The 21,143-nt window shown below is 41.4% G+C and overlaps 1 protein-coding gene across 2 annotated transcripts in view; it reads left to right on the plus strand.

Moving 5' to 3' along the window:
- Nucleotides 1-21,143, plus strand: part of LOC124776371 (serpin B6-like) — a 280,271-nt gene that overhangs the window by 63,040 nt on the left and 196,088 nt on the right. For both annotated transcript variants that reach the window (XM_047251330.1, XM_047251331.1), the window contains exon 2: nt 16,350-16,437. In XM_047251330.1, coding sequence (XP_047107286.1) covers nt 16,350-16,437 — 88 coding nt within the window. The remainder of the gene's footprint in view (nt 1-16,349; nt 16,438-21,143) is intronic.

The following is a 21,143-nucleotide window of genomic DNA, read 5'->3' on the forward strand; positions in this document are numbered from 1 at the left end:
AAATATATGGTAATGTCACAATCTGAGGCCAGAAGAACCCCTAAAAACCTAAACATCAATGGGAAATGCTTCATTGGAGTGACCTCTTTTAACTACTTGGGGGCCCTAATAACAAATGATAACAGTATTGGAAAGGCTATAAGGGCTATAAGGGAAAGAATACAAACAGGAAACAGAGCTTACTTTGCAAATATGCAGCTTTTCAAAAATAGCCTTGTTACAAGAAAAACTGAACTGCTAATATATAATTCCCTAGTCCGCCCAGTTATCACATACGGCTCAGAGGTATGGACGTTGACAAAACACCATAAAAATGCTCTAAGAAGCACTGAGTGGAAAATACTACGCAAAATCTATGGGCCAATAAGGGAGGAAGAAGGCTGGAGAATACGCTACAATGCCGAATTACAAGAGTTAATACAAGGCAGGGACATAGTAAAATTTGTGAAATCACAGCGAATACGATGGCTAGGACACTTGGAGAGAATGGCAGAGGATAGAATACTAAAGAAAATGATGAAAGGTATGATCCATTCAGTTAGGCGAAAAGGGAGACCCAGAAGAAGATGGATCGATGAGGTAATAATGGATATCAGCAATATGAGAGTCCGGGTGTGGAAAAGAGCAGCAAATAACCGAGAAGTGTGGAGGAAGATTGTTGAAGAAGCCAAGGCTCACCAAGGGCTGTAGACCTACTGAAGAAGAAGTAGACTGCTCGTTTTCGGAAGCGCTCGATAACGCACCATTCAACATTACGGCGCTTAAGCTACACGAGAACTTCCCAGGAAACTACAGATACCAAACAAGCCAACCTCCCTAGCTTGGGGAGTGGTATCGCCAGATACTGTACTCCTGCAACCACCTTTGTCTGACATGAAACTGATGAAGCAATTGTGAGACAGTGTCGTCTGCCTATGGATTCCAGGGAGCTGTGGATGTCTGTTGCAACAGCAGGGTCGTTACTCTTCAAGACAGCTTCACTGCATTCGTTACATCAGCGGCGTGCCGACCTGCCGACCGGGGTGGGTCGTAAACGTATTCTCCACCTTCCCATGCCTTGTCGTCCCAGTCTACACGTTGGCTTCGAGGGTTTCCAAGTTTCATGCCTGTTACGCTTACAAGACAGTCTAGAAGGAAGCAAAATTCGCTGAAACTGGAACTGTTACTGTTGGCATAACTCCAGGTAAGATCCGTAACGTGGGATCGACGCTACGGCTACGATTCAAGATGCTCGCGCATTTAAGGAACTAAAGCTTCGGAAACTGTACTTGTGTGGCCAAGGTGTTTTCGCTCTTCACTAGCTAAGGAAGTAGGGTTACAAATCGATTTATGGAACTGATATACGCTGTAGTTAAATTACAAAGTGATATGGAATTTTCTTTGTGAACTGGATGACGTAAAAAATTGAGAGAGAGAGAGAGAGAGAGAGAGAGAGAGAGAGAGAGAGAGAGAGAAACGCCTAAAATCAGAACTTCGTTTGTTGGCTGTGTACGTAGCAAAAGATGAACCAAATAAAATAGATGTAGAACATGCATTGACATTTGCGTTTTGTCAAAACGAGCTCTCTTGTCAGTGCTAAGACATCAAAAGAAACAGTGAAGTACATATCAGAACGTCAGTTCCGTTACTACTAGCAATAGTGAGTAGTTTCAATACAATGAGTCTGGCACGCTGAGTATTTTTGTGTGGCACCGAACAAGAATATCAAATATCCCACTACGAAGACGAGGAGTGAGGCACGTAAGAATCAAGGGTGGAACTATCGCCGTAGTGCTTATTTTACGAAGCTAGTGGCATTTCGGCATTGTGGCGAGTTTGGATACAATGTCCGTGCGTCACAAGATGTTCACTGAACACCACAAACGCATAAAAAAAAACTAAATAAAATCATATCAGGCCGACAACGAAATACAAGGCGGAAACAAATGAAACACGTCTCTGATAGATCGTATTATTGTCGTGTTCTACAGTTCGAATACTGATTTGATGCAGCTGTTCACGCTCGAGTATCGTGTGCAAGCTTCTTTTATCTACGCGTAACTACTGCAGCCTGCATTCACTGTTTCCTGTTTTCAAGCCTTGGACTTCCCTTACAATTATCACAATCCACAATTTGCTCCATTACTAAAGACTATTCCTTTGTGCCTCAGTTTGTTTTTTATCAACATATCCCCTTCTTAAAAAAATTGGCTCAAATGGCTCTGAGCACTATGGGACTTAAACATCTATGGTCATCAGTCCCCTAGAACTTAGAACTACTTAAACCTAACTAACCTAAGGACATCACACAACACCCAGTCATCACGAGGCAGAGAAAATCTCTGACCCCGCCGGGAATCGAACCCGGGACCCCGGGCGTGGGAAGCGAGAACGCTACCGCACGACCACGAGCTGCGGACTATCCCCTTCTTAACATCACGTTTTGTAGTAAAGTTGTTTTCTTTCTCTTCATGAGTTATTCGATGTATCTATAACCTCGCAAGCGTTCTTCTGTAAGATAACTTTCATTAGTTCTGTTCTTCCCATGTCTGTTCTTTTTATCGTCACACCTTCCACTTACATAGCCGGCCGAGCGGTTCCAGGCGCTACAGTCCGGAACCGCGCTGCTGCTACGGTCGCAGGTTCGAACCCTGCCTCGGGCATGGATGTGTGTGATGTCCTTAGGTTAGTTAGGTTTAAGTAGTTCTAAGTCTAGGGAACTGATGACCTCAGTAGTTAAGTCCCATAGTGCTCAGAACCATTTAAACCATTTTGAACTTACATATAAGGCTACACTGCTTTCCATTACCCTGTTTTGCTGTCATGGAAGTTTCATATATTCCATTACAACGACGGGCAGCTGCCGACATAGAGCTGTAATGTGGATACTCAAAAATTTTCAGTTCTTTTCAGTTGGTAGTAGTGTAATTATTTACCACAGTTAAAAATAATTTTAATAAAAATGTTTATAAAAAATTGCATAATTTTGTTATGTGACTTTTGCATTTCCCGCTAAACTGCTCACAGTGGCGCGTGGCCTTGCTACGACGCCATAAGTCAGGCTGTGTAACGTCACCGGTTTTTCTAGTTGTTAGTTGATAGATTAGTATTGTTCGGCCCTGGTTAAAACTCGGCAATAGTCGGTAGAGCGATGATACTGTTATTAGGTAAAGACGACGTTACAAAAAACAGTGCTGAACTGAACTCTCGACGTGTGCGTGATATTTACTTCAGCAATTGTGACCAATATTGCGCTACTCGTCGAATTGACTCGTTTATATTCCATGGTTTAACAGTTGCTATTAAAATATAAATGATAAGTTCAATTTAGTTCCACTGACACCAACCTCCCCATAGTTTGGTTGTAATTTCAAATCTCTAATAAGTCGTAACATTGCGATTGCTTCTTAACGTCAAAGAATTTGTGTATATGCGCCGAGCGCTTCAGTCAAATATTATCGCAGCACGCGGAAGATCACAGTTATGTCTCTAAACAATTTTGTAATTTGGAATCACAAATGCGGAAATTGGCACGAAAGGGTGGTTTATTTCACAATAACAATCACTTCCTAACAAGGCTGTGAGGAAGAAGCTTTCCCAGGTGGTGGGTCGGTGGGGGGAATTTATAAATTATCTGCTTTAAAACTATTGCCAAGTTCCAGAGTCCATTTGCAATCACGAATGAAGTTAATTGTCGATCACTGTTCAATGCCTAACTAGAGTTGAGTTCGAGTTATCTAATTAAAAAGTTCACTTCAGTCTAATATAAGGTAGTCCTCTATCTGAATTCTAAACGATGTTATAGTTGAAGTCAATGTTTCGTTTCACTGCGTCATAGTGGATCGCAGTTATCAATCCTCGAAAAACAATCTGATCGTGCCTACATATACGAGTATTCAAACAAGTCTGACCAGCTTCGTCTAACTCTCGTAACGTAGTGCCAATGGATCAAATTTTCCTTAGCCATTACTCACGATTCTCAAAGAGTACTCACACGAAGTATTCTTTGAGATCGTTGGTTCTACTTTGCTAATTATAATGATTTTGCGATTTACTATGATTTTGAGTTTGAGATTACTGAGATTCGAGCTTTCTTTTGTAAGTTGATAAACTACTAAGTATAAGGTTCTTGTTTCAATTACTTGTTACTATCCAAATAATAGTGTTAAATGGAACTTTGGTTACTTGTTAACTTTTCATTGAATTTGGAACTTGTTTTGGGGAAATTTTTGGGGTATTGGTTGCAATTTTTTCTTTTTTCATTTTTCGTCCGAGGCTGTGACATTATAGCTGTCACGCACAATGGATGTTGACACGTCGTATGGGTTTCACATAAGTTTTCATTTACGAATATCTGAAAGTCGTTTTCCACAACTTACTGGCGACAGAGAGAAATAGAAAAATTGTGCGTACTGTTCTGGATGAAGTGAGATAAGGAATAAATCGGATTTTCGTGAAATCGATTTTTCTGCAAACTACAAAAATTCCGTAACTATTCTTTTAAAGGTCTCAGCGATTTTTCGAACTGAAATGCCACTGAGAATCTGACCTGAGACAGTGCGAGCTTTGATGATTATTTAACAATTTATTATGCACTTTGTGACGTAACTGGGCGCTCATTGGGTCCTTTGTTCCTCCAATTAAATAAGATTTTCCTTTACGATATGGGTATTTGGCATTGCAGAGGACCTTTCTTTAATTCGATCAATGAGCCGTGGTACTTGCAGAGTTTCGAGACTGGTGCATAAACTTATGGCGGGTGCCAGCGGAACAAGGCTTATGCCAGCGCTGGGGTTGAATGGTACCTGTTAGGTGGAGCTGGCGTATGTCGTCCCTTAAGTGATCCAATTTGGGAATATTGATATCACATGTGACTTCCAACGCTGCACAACTGTAGAGGACTTTTGGTTGGACTGTCGATCTGCAGAGTTGGTTCTTGGTCTTGGATTTGAGATGGGTGCTAGTGAAGAATGGTATCAGTGCGTGCGCCATCTTCATGGTGCACGTAGTGTGAAATTCAGGGATTTATCCAGAATGATCCCCAGATCCTTCGTTGAGTGTGACCAAGGGATAGGTTGCTCTAGCACCCTTGGTGGATAACGTAGCCTCATCTTAGTAAAGAGCACTGCAGCAGTCTTCGTGGGGTTGACTGTTATTTTGTTGAACTGTGCCCACTCTTCCGTGATAGGCCGGCCGGAGTGGCCGTGCGGTTCTAGGCGCTACAGTCTGGAGCCGAGCGACCACTACGGTCGCAGTTTCGAATCCTGCCTTGGGCATGGATGTGTGTGATGTCCTTAGGTTAGTTAGGTTTAATTAGTTCTAAGTTCTAGGCGACTGATGACCTCAGAGGTTAAGTCCTATAGTGCTCAGAACCATTGGAACCATCTTCCGTGATATCTTTTTGGCGTTGAGTTCTGCTTATTAGCTGGTCCAAGTTGCGGCTTGATGTGACAAACCCATTATTATCGGCAAATAAACTGCAGGTCACCAGAGGAATCGTTGGTAGATCATTCATATATATGCTCAACAGCGGTAGTGAGATAACAGATCCATGTGGGACACATGCTTCTGGTGTTTTCCTCAATGGATCTCCTAAAAAATCATCTGCGGCCTGCAATCAAATCAAAGTGACGTGGATTGCTGTCAGCAGGTGTCCTTTTGCAACATGACAATGCAAGACCCCCACACTGCCCGTATAACAGTTGCAACAATCACAGACCTGCACTTTGAGTGTCTTCCTCATCCATTATACTCACCAGACTTTGCCCCAAATGATTTCCATATGTTTGGACCTCTCAAAGACGCAGTGGGAGGAAAGAAGTTCCGTTCTGATGAAGAGGTACGCCACGCGGTGCAAGAGTGGTTGCTCGGACTATCAAAAGAATTTTTTTCTAAAGAAATTTATGCATTTTGTAAGCGCTAGAGGACTCACATTGAGCGTGGGGGAGATTATGTTGAAAAGTGATACAGCTTTGTACCACTTCTGCACAATAAATAATATATAAAAAAATATTAAAGGTTTTCATTTGACTCACCCTCGTAATATAGGGTTGCAGGCAGTATTTTGCAGTGTGATGGTGTCACTTTGCAGGTCCAGCATTGTCTGCAGGAGCGGTGCTCGTCTCTGCTGGTGCCTTTCCGTGTGTCCGAGAAGAGGGATCAATCGGAGTAAATCGATTGGCCATTTCCACCTCCGATATTCGTTTGCTCGGATTTTCCTTCGCCGTTTTTTGCACCGTGTGAAACTCGTTCTCCTGTGGATCTCGCGTTTCGTTCTCCTGTTCCATTTCTTCCTCGCTTTGTGACGATGAAGAAACTACGTTTGGCTGCGCTTCTCCCATTTCGTGGTCCGCAATGGTATTGTATACCATTGGCGCATTGTGTGCCCGTGGGGGTTGTTCCAGGTGTTGTACAGCTCTGCTTGGATAGAGCTGTAGGTGTTCCTCGTTGGTAAGAGCGCCAGTGGCGGCCGCGTGGTGAAACTTCACGACGCTGTCGTGACGTACCTCGAACGTGGATGCACACAAAGGGGCTTCGACGTCTCGGTGGAGCTCTACCTTCGAACACCGGCAGGACTCCGCAAGCCTGACATGGTCGCGATCAAAGACTGCCAAGCCCGCATAGTCAGTGCCCCAATAGTCGGCGACCACCTTCGGCTCGACTGATGCCACAAGGAGAAGGCGGCGAAATACAACAAGCCGTCCATCAGGCGTGACTTCCTCGACCTGCGTCCCGGAGTCGAGAAAGTCTGCTTTTCAGCGGCCACGTTGAACTGGAGGGGTATACGGTCCCCACAGTCTGCGAGCGACTCCTGAAGCTGGGCTTCAAGGTGCGGGACCTCGCGATCATCTCATCCAGGGTGCTGTCTTCGTGCTGCGCGTCGTTCAGAATCATCGAACGTATGACGGCACAGCGCCCGATACCCAGGCGTTGGATAGAGTGCTGGTCTTGTCTCCCTGACTCCTGGGGACTATCTTAGGAGCAATACCTGTCTTTATTCCACAGCCTGTGCGTGTGTCTTCGTACTCGTGCTTCCTTCCTCCAAGGCCTGGTCCACCGCGTAACGGAGCCAGCGGTTGGGCATGCCCGAACAGATGGCGGCCGACCGACTGTTCACACCGTGGCAACGCGCGGTCGACCGGGGGTGGTAGCAAGCAGCAGGAAAAGGACCGTTATATAGGGGTGAGCGTTCCCATGCGGGGCTACGCAGGCAGATTGGTTGGTTGGTTGATTTGGGGGGAAGGGACCAAACAGCGAAGTCATCATTCCCATCGGATTAGGTAAGGATGGGGAAGGAAGTCGGCCTTGCCCTTTCAAAGGGACCATACCGGCAGTTGCCTTAAACGATTTAGGACAATCACAGAAAACCCAAATCAGGACGGCCGGACGCGGTTTTGAACCTTTGCCCTCCCGAATCCCTAGTACAGTGAGCTAACCACTGCGCCACCTCGCTCGGAACGCAGGCAGAGGCTGACACGTGTTGCTCGTGTGTCACGACAGGTGTCCGGTTGTGCAGGTGGTCGACAGCTCGATCGTGGCGGGGAGGAAGCGCTGCGGTTTTGGTGAAGCCCGTGTGGGCCAAACGGGGGATATGTGCAGACAGCAAAACTTACTTTGTAACGATGGATTTTGATAGGCTACTCATTATTTTCTGTAGTTTTATTTCATTTCCCTCATCCCGGATGGTCAGGGGGTGTACTGCCAACGCACTACCATTCGCCTCTTCAATCAAAATCTTTTAATACGTAAATAAAGACGAAACTGAGCCCAACATTCGGTGCCAATTTTGGACCAGTGTGCTCTATAATAAAGGTAAGCGTTGCCAATCCCTTTAACACGCCTATAAGGGACTTCAATGATAACTCCTAATTTGCAATACAGTGGTTGTCTGGCGACGACAGCGAGAGACTACAGTATAGACCAGGTGGGGGCAAGTCCTGCAGACAGCACATACACACGTACCTTAAGCCACAACACTCGGCAACGATGACGTCATTTTCACAGAAATGCTGTACCAATTCTTATGCCATGTGTTTGTTGCTTTTTTTAATTAAAATTTCACTTATCGCTTTTCCCATTTTCTACAGTATCGCAATATTTCTAACCAACGCAATTTTTCGAATAAAAATTACTCTTTTTATAAAAAAGGTTTATTTAAAAATGAAAAATTTTAGCGCTGCTGCTACGGCTAATTCGTATTTCGGTTTTTTCACCCGCTTATCATTAAAAATTAAAAAATACTTTTTATAACCTAGACCAAACAAATACCGAAAAATACCGGTTATTCAGAACTAAAATACCGGTATCGAATTTAATCAGTCGGTTTTTCCCATCCATAGAACTAGCCTCACAAGAAATGTCACAGCAGAGGGAGCGAGGCAAAGTTAAATCAAATGTGCCCATCAGCCGATGCCAAGCCGACTCGGCCCGCCCCGTCACACTCTCGCGTCGCTCTTTAAGCCCATTTATGAGGGACCTTCTGCTCAAAATCGGCTACTCGAAGTGTTTGCGCCTTTCGTACCTGCGTGTCTCTTTTACATGATCGACTTTTTTTGTCTCAGTTGACTACTCGAGACAAGTGCATCTACTGCAGCGCCCCTGGCGTTTCATTCCTGTACTGTAAGAGTCGTCTGTTTTGAGTTTACATGTCAGCACCAAAACTGCCAGTTTTGTGTCAGCTGTCTGCTCTGCAGTTTGGCACCTGCATGATGAAAATCAGGTATTGAGGTACTATCCTTTTTATGGAAAAATCGAAATATGGTAACAAAATATAGGAACAGGCAATGACAATACAGTTTATTAATAACCAAAACAGAATTCTTAGTGTTCACCCTCCTGAGAACTGAAAGAATACGAAAAGTGTCATCCAAATATTTCAGAACACACACACACACACACACACACACACACACACACACACGCACACACATGCTCGAGAAAATATTTACATGCAAACACATCATATGTAGAACGCAGCAAATAGCGCCTTTTTGCTTTATCCTTTGTATCTTGTTTTCTTGCTAAGTGCCAAATAACAACGAAAATTATTTTTCTCGACCAACACTCCTGACTTTCTCACTGTTGATATAATTTTCCCTAAAACATGGTTTCTCTTTGCATGGTTGTCATCAAAATATTTTTCTAACACAACTGGACAGTTATCTCCAAACCTATAAAATATGACTTCACCGCTGGAAATCCGCGTAGAATTTTCCCAATAGCAGGATGCAATGACAGCCACCTTATTTTTGACGTGTCTTATAATATTTCGGTATTCTAGCAGCATCAGTTAAGTGTTCTTTTAAGATCTGGACTCTCTGTGCATGATAAGTGCCCAAACGCTTTAAGTAGCAAATTCTCCACGTCAAACTCACACTTCTCTATAGCATGACGGTCGACATCGTGTACCGTGTGCGCTGAACACCGTGCAGGAATAATGTCGGCATTATCTTGAAAACGTAGTTTGTAAACTGGATTATCATCGCCAAAAGTAACATAGCGTTGTCGGCAGACTAAGCAGATACATTTGTGTAATTTAAATCCAGCGCTTTAAGTCTATTTTTATGTTATTATAAATATCGATCGCTTTTTCATCCGAGTCGTCAAAAAAATCAAGCAAGCAGTTTCCGATTCTGTTCTCTGAAGAGTAAAATCTGACATTTATTGGAAGTAATTGTATATCCCGTGATTTGACGCATCTGTCGAAATGCCGTAAAACACACCTGACCTTAGCTATACTACGCTATCTTCGACTGGTAACTGAAGCCGGAACATTGTAAACTAAAGATTACACCTTCGTTCTACCGAGTGATATTTTTGATGCGATTTAGGAGTAATTGAATATCACGGGACATAACTTCGTATCGTAGTCAACAGAACTGTACAATATGTTATGGTTTGCGTCATGGTAAACATTTGTCAACTCTGTAGCTGTAACTTTTTCCTCGTCTGTCGTCAATACATCGTGCTTTAAAAACTGTTGCAACGTCTTAGTACTCTTTCGACCAGTTGGTGTTCCGGGACGCTAACATGCAGTTTAACGTCATTCAAACTTCCACGCGATATCATAAATAATTTCACACACACTTTACAAAATGCTTACGCACGTTTGTATCAACTGTTTTCAAAAAAGAATACGAATTCTCCCATACTTGCCGGTAGGAACTCTTCTGTTTACCCTTTTTGTATTTTACGTTTTCACTGTCGTTGTCAGTTGTTTCTGAATCAGACATAACTCAAATCCAAACAAACTGTTCAAAAATAAAAATAGCAAAGTGTGCGCAACGCACTAAACACTGTTTATTTTATATATCGCATAAAAACACCGAAACTGTTATAGCGCCGGCTTACCGCGAGGCAGCGGGTCAAGCGAGCGAGCGACACGCGTGACTCATTTGTTCGTCTTCAGGGGCGGCGCGGGCGCGAGCGGCCGCTGTCATTTGTCTCCGCGCCCGACACAGTTGAATCTCGCAATGCGCCATCCGTTCTTTACAACGAGTTAAAATTTCATAGAGTGGCTGAGATACTAGTTACAGCGCTCCTAGCGGCAACCAACGCTAACTCGGCCGCCATGTTCTCCTTAGTCAAAACATTAGGAAAGCGTTACTGTTGTTTGTGTTGGAAGTGTGTCAGCTGTTGTGATATTACTGCAATATTTAATTTTTCTAGTTGACTTTTTTGTTACAAAATATAAAGTCAACATGCCTGCAGTGTGTTCAGCGTTCAACTGCACAAATCGCAGCGATAAAACAACAAATATTTCATATTATAAGTAAGTATATTAGTACCGAAATACGACACACGTTTTTTAATGTTTATTAAAGAGTCATTTGCATTGGAATTGTAATTATGCTTAAGACAAATGCAGGAAGTAATTTATTTATCGTTGATTACAGATTTCCTTTAAAAGATAAGGAAATTACAAAAAGATGGGTTATAAATATGAAGCGAGAAAACTGGTTTCCTACTACAGCCAGTTACCTCTGTTCAGCTCATTTTGAAGAGAAATATATGTACCACACAAATGTCCTGAGGCGCCTTTTGTCAAAACCAGTACCTACTATCTTTAACTTTCCACCACATTTACAAAAGCAAGATAAAGTATTACGACCACAACCCAGAAAGCGATCTTTCGACAATTTGCAAGATAGTGCTATTACAGTGACATCATTAGCACAAAGTAAGTCAATAATTTAATTTTACTCCGTGTTCTTATTACTTTGAATTACATACTTTCTATTATAATCTTATGGTGTAACTCTATTATAAACTTATGATGTAACTACATTCTTTCAGTGCCTGTCGGACCCACATCTGTTTCTGCTGACTACAATTACTGTCTACCAAGCCCTAAGAAGTTGAAAACACAATATAACAGAGTACAAGCAGAGAATGTGCGACTAAAGAAGCGGATAAAGCAAATGAAGCAACTTAGTGTACGACACAAAAGAAGAATAGTGCAGTTACAGACTTTAGTTGCTGGTTTGAGAAGAAGGCTATGTAGTTCAGTTTCTGATATGTTAAACAGTGAACATGTAGTTGGTTTGTTGAAGGAACTATTGGAACTTCAGTGCAGTTCTAAAGTATGCCATTATTCTCAGCAAATAAGGAAATTTGCCCTGACCCTTCACTTTTATTCTGCCAAGGCATACAGCTACTTACGAAAATTTGTGAAATTACCCCACCCAAGAACGCTTCGACTTTGTTATTGAATTACTATGCTTGTGTTAACTACTTGTAACACACATTTCAAATAAATTCTCGTTCACAGTGTACTGGTTTTTGAGGCTTTGACTGTTTACTTTGAAATAGCGACAAAAATGTCGCATTTCTGCGCCCGTTACTGTTTCTAATAGTTAACCACAGCATGTTTAGAAGTTTCACCGTAATATTCTGGTGGTACCTGCTCTAATTGCATTAATTTATGGGCAACAAGTAACGTTATAGTGGATGGACAGACTTTTTTTTGAGTTGTCTTGTAGTGTTATCTACATCGAAAAGTTTAGCCATATTTCGACAAAAACATCCCTTTTTGCTGTCAGTGTACACTGAAATTACTGCTGTCTATTGCTTGTTTTAGAAAAAATGAAGCTAGTATGGGCTATTTCAAGTAAGTCAAACGCAGTTACAAGGGGGCGGGACACAGCAGACGAATGCCTTGACTAAAGAAAACATGGCGGCCAGAACTTCAATTTGCTTCAAACATGGCGGACCTATAGCCACTCTATGAAATTTTAACTCGTTGGTTCTTTATTTGAACTAGGCCAGGTTGACCATAAACCGGGACAATTAGTGTCCCGCAATCACACACCCCGGGCTGCATTATTAGTGCCTCCACGGGAACGGCCTCACGCGGGACGGTCGGCAACTCTAGTGCAATGATCCGAATCGTTCCGCTTGCTTGAGCGATCACAAAGTGACGTACGTTTCCGTGTTTTATCGCCGAAACATACTTGAAACCTACACTACCGGCCATTAAAATTGCTACACCAAGAAGAAATGCAGATGATAAACGGGTATTCATTGGACAAATATATTATATTAGAACTGACATGTGATTACATTTTCACCCAATTTGCTGCTGCAAACGTCGAACTGTTCGTGCAGATGGTTGTTGTCTTGCAAACGTCCCCATCTGTTGACTCAGGGATCGAGATGTGGCTGCACGATCCATTACAGCCATGCAGATAAGATGCCTGTCATCTCGACTGCTAGTGATACGAGGCCGTTGGGATCCAGCAGGGCGTTCCGTATTACCCTCCTGAACCCACCGATTCCATATTCTGTTAACAGTCATTGGATCTCGACCAACGCGAGCAGCAATGTCGCGATACGATAAAGCGCAATCGCGATAGGCTACAATCCGACCTTTATCAAAGTCGGAAACCTGATGGTACACATTTCTCCTCCCTACACGAGGCATCACAACAACGTTTCACCAAGCAACGCCGGTCAACTGCTGTTTGTGTAAGAGAAATGGGTTCGAAACTTTCCACATTTCAGCACGTTGTAGGTGTCGCCACCGGCGCCAACCTTGTGCGAATGCTCTGAAAAGCTAATCATTTGCATATCACAGCAAGTTCTTCCTGTCGGTTAAATTTCGCGTCTGTAGCACGTCATCTTCGTAGTGTAGCAATCTTAATGGCCAGTAGTGTACAAACGCGTGGCCGCCATCTTCTTGTCGGCGCACGGGGTGTTGTAAAGATGACAAGATTTGACGGAAATCTCCAGAGAAAGCAACAGTACAGCCGACCATAGGGCCGTTTTTGTTGCGCAAATGTCGAATTGTTCTGTAGAGCGCTTCAATGGGGGTTATATGAGCTACCAGAAGATCATCCAAAACAATGGGAGTACAATCCTCGGGTCTAGTGCAGCAGGGGATACAACCCGTCGGCTTTGAACAATGACGTCACAAGTCGCCAGAGAGCATGTATTACAAAGATGAAAGAGCTGAGGAGAATGTTGAGAAACAAAGGAATGCGAGAGAGATAAACTTTATTTCACATATGTGAGGGCCAGTAGTATTTTCACGTTAACGATATCGCGTGTTTGTATCTTAGCATTTCTCCGCAAAATACAATGGAAAGAAATGAATGAAATTACTAGCAAAGAATACATCACGTTACATGTATGTCAGTTGTATCTCGAAAGTCATTCGAACTGTATTGCTTAAGTGCAGTACGGGATACAAGTTCAGCGTAGTCGATTTCTTAGTTTCAACTAGCATTGCTGTCCTGTTGTTCACTTGAACTATGTATCCCCTGCTTCACTAAACCGCAAATGAAACACCCGATACAAATTAAAAGCTCATTCGAAGTGTGTTGCTTAAGTACAGTCCGGAATACGAGTTTGTCGTAAGTCGATTTCTTCGTTTTCACTAGCATTACTGTCCTGTTCTTCACCTGAACGATGTATCCTCCGCTTCAGTAAACCCTAAGTGGAACACGGGATACAAATTGTAGATGTGTTGTTTATTTCGTCTCCGATATTACTAACAGTCTTTTCTTACGTACATATCAGTATTACTGATGACAGAAGGACCTACGTATGTAATATTTGTATACCAGACTTCCATTGACCTCGATATATGTACACTGGTAACGAATAGGTGGAAATACACGTATGTTACATTTGCAACCTGTTTCATTTTATGTGTTTTGATTGTTTATTTAATCTTTGCGTTTCACTTGTTGAAAGGGAACTACACATTGATCTTGTCAAAAGCCGAGAAGCGATTCTTCTTAGTGTTGTAGCTCCCTTCAGTAGCTGATAAGTGTTTTTTGGCTTTTTAAAAAAAAATCTCACGAGATAGAATAAACTGATCCTAAGATACAGATGCTTCAGTAGCTGATAAGTGTTTTTTGGCTTAAAAAAAAAAATCTCACGAGATAGAATAAACTGATCCTACTTCATTAAGCAATCAATAAAAAAACTAAACTAAAACATAACAGCAAAAGCGAAAATGGTAAACTGAAAATAGAATAGATTACGAAGTCTTTTGCTGTTACGTTTTAGTTTAGTTTTTTTATTGATTGCTTAATGAAGTAGGATGTTTATTCTATCTCGTGAGATTTTCTTTTTTTTTTAAAGCCAGATAACACTTGTCAGCTACTGAAGCAAATTGGTGGAATAAGAAAGTGAAATATGGCAAAATTGTGAAATATAGGTAAATGATCGCTTTTAGATTCACATTCAATTATTTTAATGATAGCGCTTATTAGAACACAGAATTGCTTTATTATCTATGCCTCGAAGTGAAGACATTACTATCTATGAGTAAGGAATGACGTCATTGTTCAAAGCCGTCGGGTTGTATCCCCTGCTTCACTAGAGCCCAATCCTCCATCAGTTACCAGCATTACTTTCCTTTCAAACATTACAGATGCTGTACGTGTCTTAGGTCTAAACTGTCAGCGCAGTAGTCGGGCAGCTGTACGCCTACAACCTCTGGATGCCAACCTTCCTTGTGAATTACTCTGCTTATTACTGAAAACCAGATCAAAATCCCTAGGGTAGTTCCTGAGATTTCTGACAGATCACGAACGCAATTTAAGTGTATAATGCCAATTTTTTTATATTTTATAGTTACAAATTAACAATTTTCGGATTCTTACCGTTACTTGCACAGTGAAATCTTGCTTCTTATCACATTTCGTGATTCTAGCTCAACAGGCATTACCCTGTAGGTTTTCATGAGTGAGTTTGTGGCAACAAATAATTGCCGCATCGTTTGATTGCACTGGCTTGCAAGTTTAAATTTTCACACCGTCAGGGGACCGTAGATTTTAATATGCGACATACATTTCAGTGTGATATGCACATCCGTTCGTGAGAAAAAGAGGTTTTGACGAAGGGTTGGTTAGACAGACAGTCAAATAAGAAATAACAGGAAAAATATTTTTTTCATGTGATGCAATTACAGACTAACAATTTTCGAAATTTTTTTCCTTTACTTTACTGTGAAACCGACTTAAAAGCTTAAAGTTTGTACACCGCCAAGGGACCGTTGACATAATAAGTGACACGATTACAAAAAGAGCTCTTTTATCATATACACAAGAAATGTAAATGTCATTTCATCTTATGTTGTTGCGGGTGTATTACAATTATTGTTTTCGTCTTGTTCGCGATATGGTGCAAGCTTTCCAACGTGGTGCTACTTGAGTAGAGATAATGAGAAAAATATCCACAAAACTGAAGGATGCATGCTAGAAAATTAATACATCAAAACTTCACATTATTAAAAATAATAGCTGTATGTTTAATAGTCAAAGTGATAAATGAGCGACTACTTATTTTGTAGCCTTAAACCTTCGTCGTTGCCAAAAGATGGCGTTAGATGATTTTTAGTTTTTTACTAAATCGACTCCAAATTCGACTATATCGAACACGATAGAAATATCTCTGGTATACGAAAATCCCGTCATCGTATTAAAGTTTTAATTAATAGAAAAAATCAAATCGGCTGAGAAATTTTGATGCCTTTGTTGTTCACAAATGCATTAATGATCCATAATAATAAGTACCTAGCTCTTTGTTGCGCGTTAAGATTCAGCGTACATTTATGAGACGTAATGGAAAATCAACGAAAATGTTGCGACGGCTGTGTCCATTGATGGCACTGACGTTACGCGTTACAGATCGCAACAATAACATTATCTTTTGCGTTAACTATAGAAATGAAAACAGCAACACTATTTCGTCACATTTTGAGTGCGATGAATATATGTACAGTACTGCTCAAAATCTCACGTGCGTTCACACTGCATGCACACATCTGCCCCCAAGTAGTAAACGACAGAGACACGTTTCCAGCTCTGTCTTGCCTTGTGTAAAAGGGTTCGGTTCAGATGCCGTCTTTTCTGTTGCAGGTGCTCAGACATGGCAACAGGAAGCACAGAAACAGCTCTCCAGGCAGTATGTCAAGGAAACCAAAAATTTACTTTCAGTATTTACAAGGTCAGTAAGTGACTATAGATGTGAATCATTTTAGTTGTGGCATTAATGTCTGTGTAAACAAAGTTCTGAAGTCGTTAAGCAAGCTATACTAATTATTTCTATATGAAATAGACTAAATAACATAGACTGAAACTTTTTTTTTTTTTTTTTTTTTTTTTTGAAAACGACACTGCCGCTTCACTTATCCATATGAACCTGCTGGACGGAAGAAAACATCATATTTTACAGGATCATGTATTTTTATAATGACATAGTGTTGTAAAGTACATGCAGAACAGCAAGAACATAATGTTGAGAATGGTTCATGCCATTAGAAATCTGACCCCAGCAGATAATCCTTATTTAGTTTTGCATGATTTCTTAAAATAACTTTTTATGAATTCTGATGTTGTTTCCTTGGTGAAGAAACAGACAGTTCTTCCAGTTTTTTGCCAACATTGTGTCCAGTGACTTCATCATCATTAAGTACTTCCCTTCCTTTGTTTTTCTAACTTGCAGTGTTGATGATTTGCCATTCACTACACTACACAGAATATCTAAATGTATAGGGTCATTTCTACATACTTTTGATAACATAAAGGGTTCTGTATGAAACCTCCCTGACTTCCAAATGCAGTTAAGAAAGAAACTGAGAGACATAGATATTTGTGGTTTGTAGCATCATGTAAAGTAACTCAAAAAGTTTTATACAAAAAATTAATATACTTTTACGCAGTCTCCATTCATAACCAGTAAAACATCTAGATGATACTATCTCAACTCCTGTGCAAGCAAGGATGTCTGCAGTGATGGAGGCTATTGCATCCATGATACTTCTGTGAATATTACCAAGGTCATGTAATGGCTGGGCATATAAAATGTCTGTCATGTAACCTCACAGGAAGAAAGTGAGAGGGGTTATGTCTGGAGATTGTGATGGCCACTTGGTTGGTCTGTCACATCCCACTCATCTCTGTGGAAATATTCTGTCCAGGAAGTCACGAACATGTGAACTCCAATGTATTGGCGCATCACCCTGTTGGGAGATCACAATTAGCTGCAGGGGAAGAAGCTGAGGGCCAGCAAATTGCTGAAGTACGCCCAAATAAATGGCTCCTGTTACTGTTTGCTCAATGAAGAAAAGCTGCCGAACTATGCTGGCTTTCATCCACACACACCTCATATTCACTTTCTTGCAGTTTCTGGCATGAGCCCGAAAACAGTGGGGGTTTTCTTTGAATGTTATGGCATTCACCTTCCCACACAAATGGAAGTTAGCTTTGTCAGAGAAAACTGCATTACCATGATAGGGTTTTCCCCAACCCTGTCCAACATATCAGGGAAATTTGGGGTGAGCTACAAATCATTTCAATTCAGTGCTTGCACAATTTGAAATTCGTAAGCATACAGATGAATTTGTTTATGCAGCACATTGTGAGCTGTTGAGTAAGGGATGTTTAGCTCATGTCATGCTGTGTGAACTGACTTTGATGGACTTCTGTGAAAGGGCTCTCTCATGTACTCTGCCATTTAATTAAATGTGCCTTTTCTACCAAAACCTCAGTACCTGTCTACACTCCCATTGGCTAGGTCGTCATAACATCTTGTGGTTACCTGTGAAATTCACGTCAAAATTTTCTCTGGACAGCGAGCATTATGCTCTCTTTTGTGATATAGTCATTTCTGGTAACTCTTTAGTACTTTAAGTGAAACAAGTGAAACTTCATGGAAAAATCATGCAAAACTTTTTGTGTTGCTTTACATGGTGCCACAAACCACAAGTACCTGCATCTTGTAGTTTTTATTAAAACTACATTTGGAAATCAAGGAGATTTCATACGGACACCCTGTACAAAAGGGGACATCAGTTAAATAAGAGGTATCTGTATAGCTGTTATGTAACTGAAATCCAATTGTGTTTTAACATTTATAATCGAGCCACAACTTTACTACTGCCTGGTCATTGTCTTAACAGTCTATGTATTACTCAAATATGATTCAGTCAGTTGTATATTGGAAATTTACATAATAGGTGACCAAGATACATGGTACTGTTACCAAGGACACCCGTACAATATTTTATAGGGGGCTTAGACCTGAGTGTATGGTATATTGTTAATATTTTGGAAGACAAGTGGCTACTTGGAATCTTTATGATGCCAGTGGTACTCAGTGAAACAAAAAAATCATGGTAGTGATGATTAAGGAAGGAGATACAAGAGATGTCAGTAACCACCAAACTGTTTCATTAATGACATCATGTTCCAAAATTTTTGAGAAGGTGATGTATTCTACAATAATATCTCACCTGAGCAACAGTAATATCCTCAGTAAATCACAGTTTGGATTTTGTAAGAGCTGCTCTACGGACCAAATTTTAAATAACAAAATAGTGGCGACTGGTATTTTCTGCAGTATATCTGAGGTATTTGACTGTGTGAATCACCATATTCTCTTAGATAAATAGGGATTTTGTGGAATCGATGGTGTAGCCAACCAATGGATAATGTCATATCTAACCAAAATAATGTTGAAAGTTTTACTGAAGAATTCAACCATTGTAGTCTAATGAACAAGAAGCAGAGTTACACTGAAGAGCCAAGGAAACTGGTACACCTGACTAATATCGTGCAGGGCCCCTGCAAACATGCAGAATGACATGGCATGGACTCTGCTGATATCACAAGTAGTGCTGGAGGGAATTGATGCCATGAATCCTGCAGGGCTGTCCATAAATCCCTAAGAGTATGAGGGGACGGAGATATCTTCTGAACAGCACGTTGCAATGCATCCTAGATATCCTCAATAATATTCATGTCTGGGGAATTTGGTGGCCAGTGGAAGTGTTTAAACTCAGATGTGGGTTCCTAGAGCCACTCTGTAGCAATTCTGGATGTATGGGATGTCACATTGTCCTGCTGGATTTGCCCAAGTCCATGGGAATGCACAATGGACATGAGTGGATATAGGTGATTAAACAGGAAGCTTTCATACATGTCACCCATCAGAGTCATTTCTAGACATATTGGGATCCCATATCACTCCAACTGCATATCCCCCACACCATTACAGAGCCTCCATCAGCTTTAACAGTCCCCTGCTGACATTCTGGGTCCATGGATTCATGAGGTTATCTCCATACCTGTAAACGTCCATCCACTCAATACAATTTGAAATGAGACTTGTCCAACCAGGCAACATCTTTCCAGTCATTAACAGTCCAAAGTCACTGTTGATGGGGCCCAAGCGAGGGGTAAAGCTCTGTGTCATGCAGTCAGCAAAGGTACATGAGTGGGCCCATATCAATGATGTTTTGTTGAATTGTTTGCATGCTGACTGTAGTAACACTGTTCACGTTTACGTCGCACTTCACTTAGCGTAGACCGGGACTGTGTCCTAGGCATGCCCGATGTTAACTGACTGGGCACGGCCCATGCTGCCTGAGTTGTTGTTGTTACGCCGGCAGAGGTCGCGTCCGAATTCTCACGTGCCCTGTGGTGGACGGGACTCTACTTGCGGCAACTACCGTCCGTGACGTGCCGTGCTGATGTGCACCACGCTTCCAGCTGTTGACCTGCGGCGTGAGAGACTTCATATGATTGAGCAATGGACAGGACTTCATCAAGGGAAGGGTCTTCTAACTGCAGGGCCCGTTGCTGGACCTCCCTATCAGGGGCCGAACGACCAATGGCGTTGCATACCATAACGTGGGCATACGACTCTCGCGTGTGCTCCGTGACAAAATGACACTTGCGACTAAGACCGTGCAGGGTAGCGGCCCACGCCCGGTAAGACTGATGGGGCCATATTCTGGCTGTTTACATATCTCTATATTTGAATATATATGCCTGTACTAGTTTCCTTGGTGCTTCTGTGTAGTTCTTTTTGTGAATAACGTGTTGTAATCAATTCAAGCATTCATACAGCAACAGAAGGAATGGTAAACAATGTTCTTAAAAGTATCATTGCCTCGTTATCCGCGAATAGTCTCAACCACAATTTTAAAAGGACACAACATATTCAGTTCTGCATATCTTCTGGTACTACCACCAATGATACATATAACACATGGTGAGGAAATAATAAATAGGATGGAAACTTTAAAATTCTTAAGTGTCCATATACAGTAGATGAGAATATAAACTGGAAAAAGCACATTGTGGAACTCATAAAACTAGTCAGTTCAATCAAACAGTGGAAACTCCAGGTAGGAATATCAACAACGTAGGAAAAGAATGATTGCTTCTTACCATAAAGGAAACACATTAACTTGCAGACAGGCACAATCAAAAGACACTTACATAAATTAGCTTTTGGCCACAGCCTTCATCAGTAAAAGAGAGAGACACACATGATTCATACACACAAGCAAGCACACCTCATGCACACATGACAACCAACTCTAGCATCTCACTCAGATTTGCACTTAGAATCATTGCAAATCTTGGAGAGAGGCAAATCAGTAAGTTGACATATTTCGCATATTTTCATTCAGTAATGTCATGTGGAATAATATGTGGTATCTTATCTTTAACAAATAAGGTCTTCATTGCTCAAAAGTATGCTGTAAGAGTAATATGGGTTGCTCACCAATAGTAATCTTGCAGACATAAGTTAAGGAGTTAGGCATTTTGACTGCGACTTCACTGTAAGTTTATTTTGTCATGAAGTTTGTTGCAAATAGAGCAGTGCAGCTTGAATAAAATAGTAATGTAGATAATAACAGT

The sequence above is a fragment of the Schistocerca piceifrons genome, chromosome 2 (genome assembly GCF_021461385.2).
Source record: "Schistocerca piceifrons isolate TAMUIC-IGC-003096 chromosome 2, iqSchPice1.1, whole genome shotgun sequence".
In the NCBI taxonomy this organism is placed as follows: Eukaryota; Metazoa; Arthropoda; class Insecta; order Orthoptera; family Acrididae; genus Schistocerca; species Schistocerca piceifrons.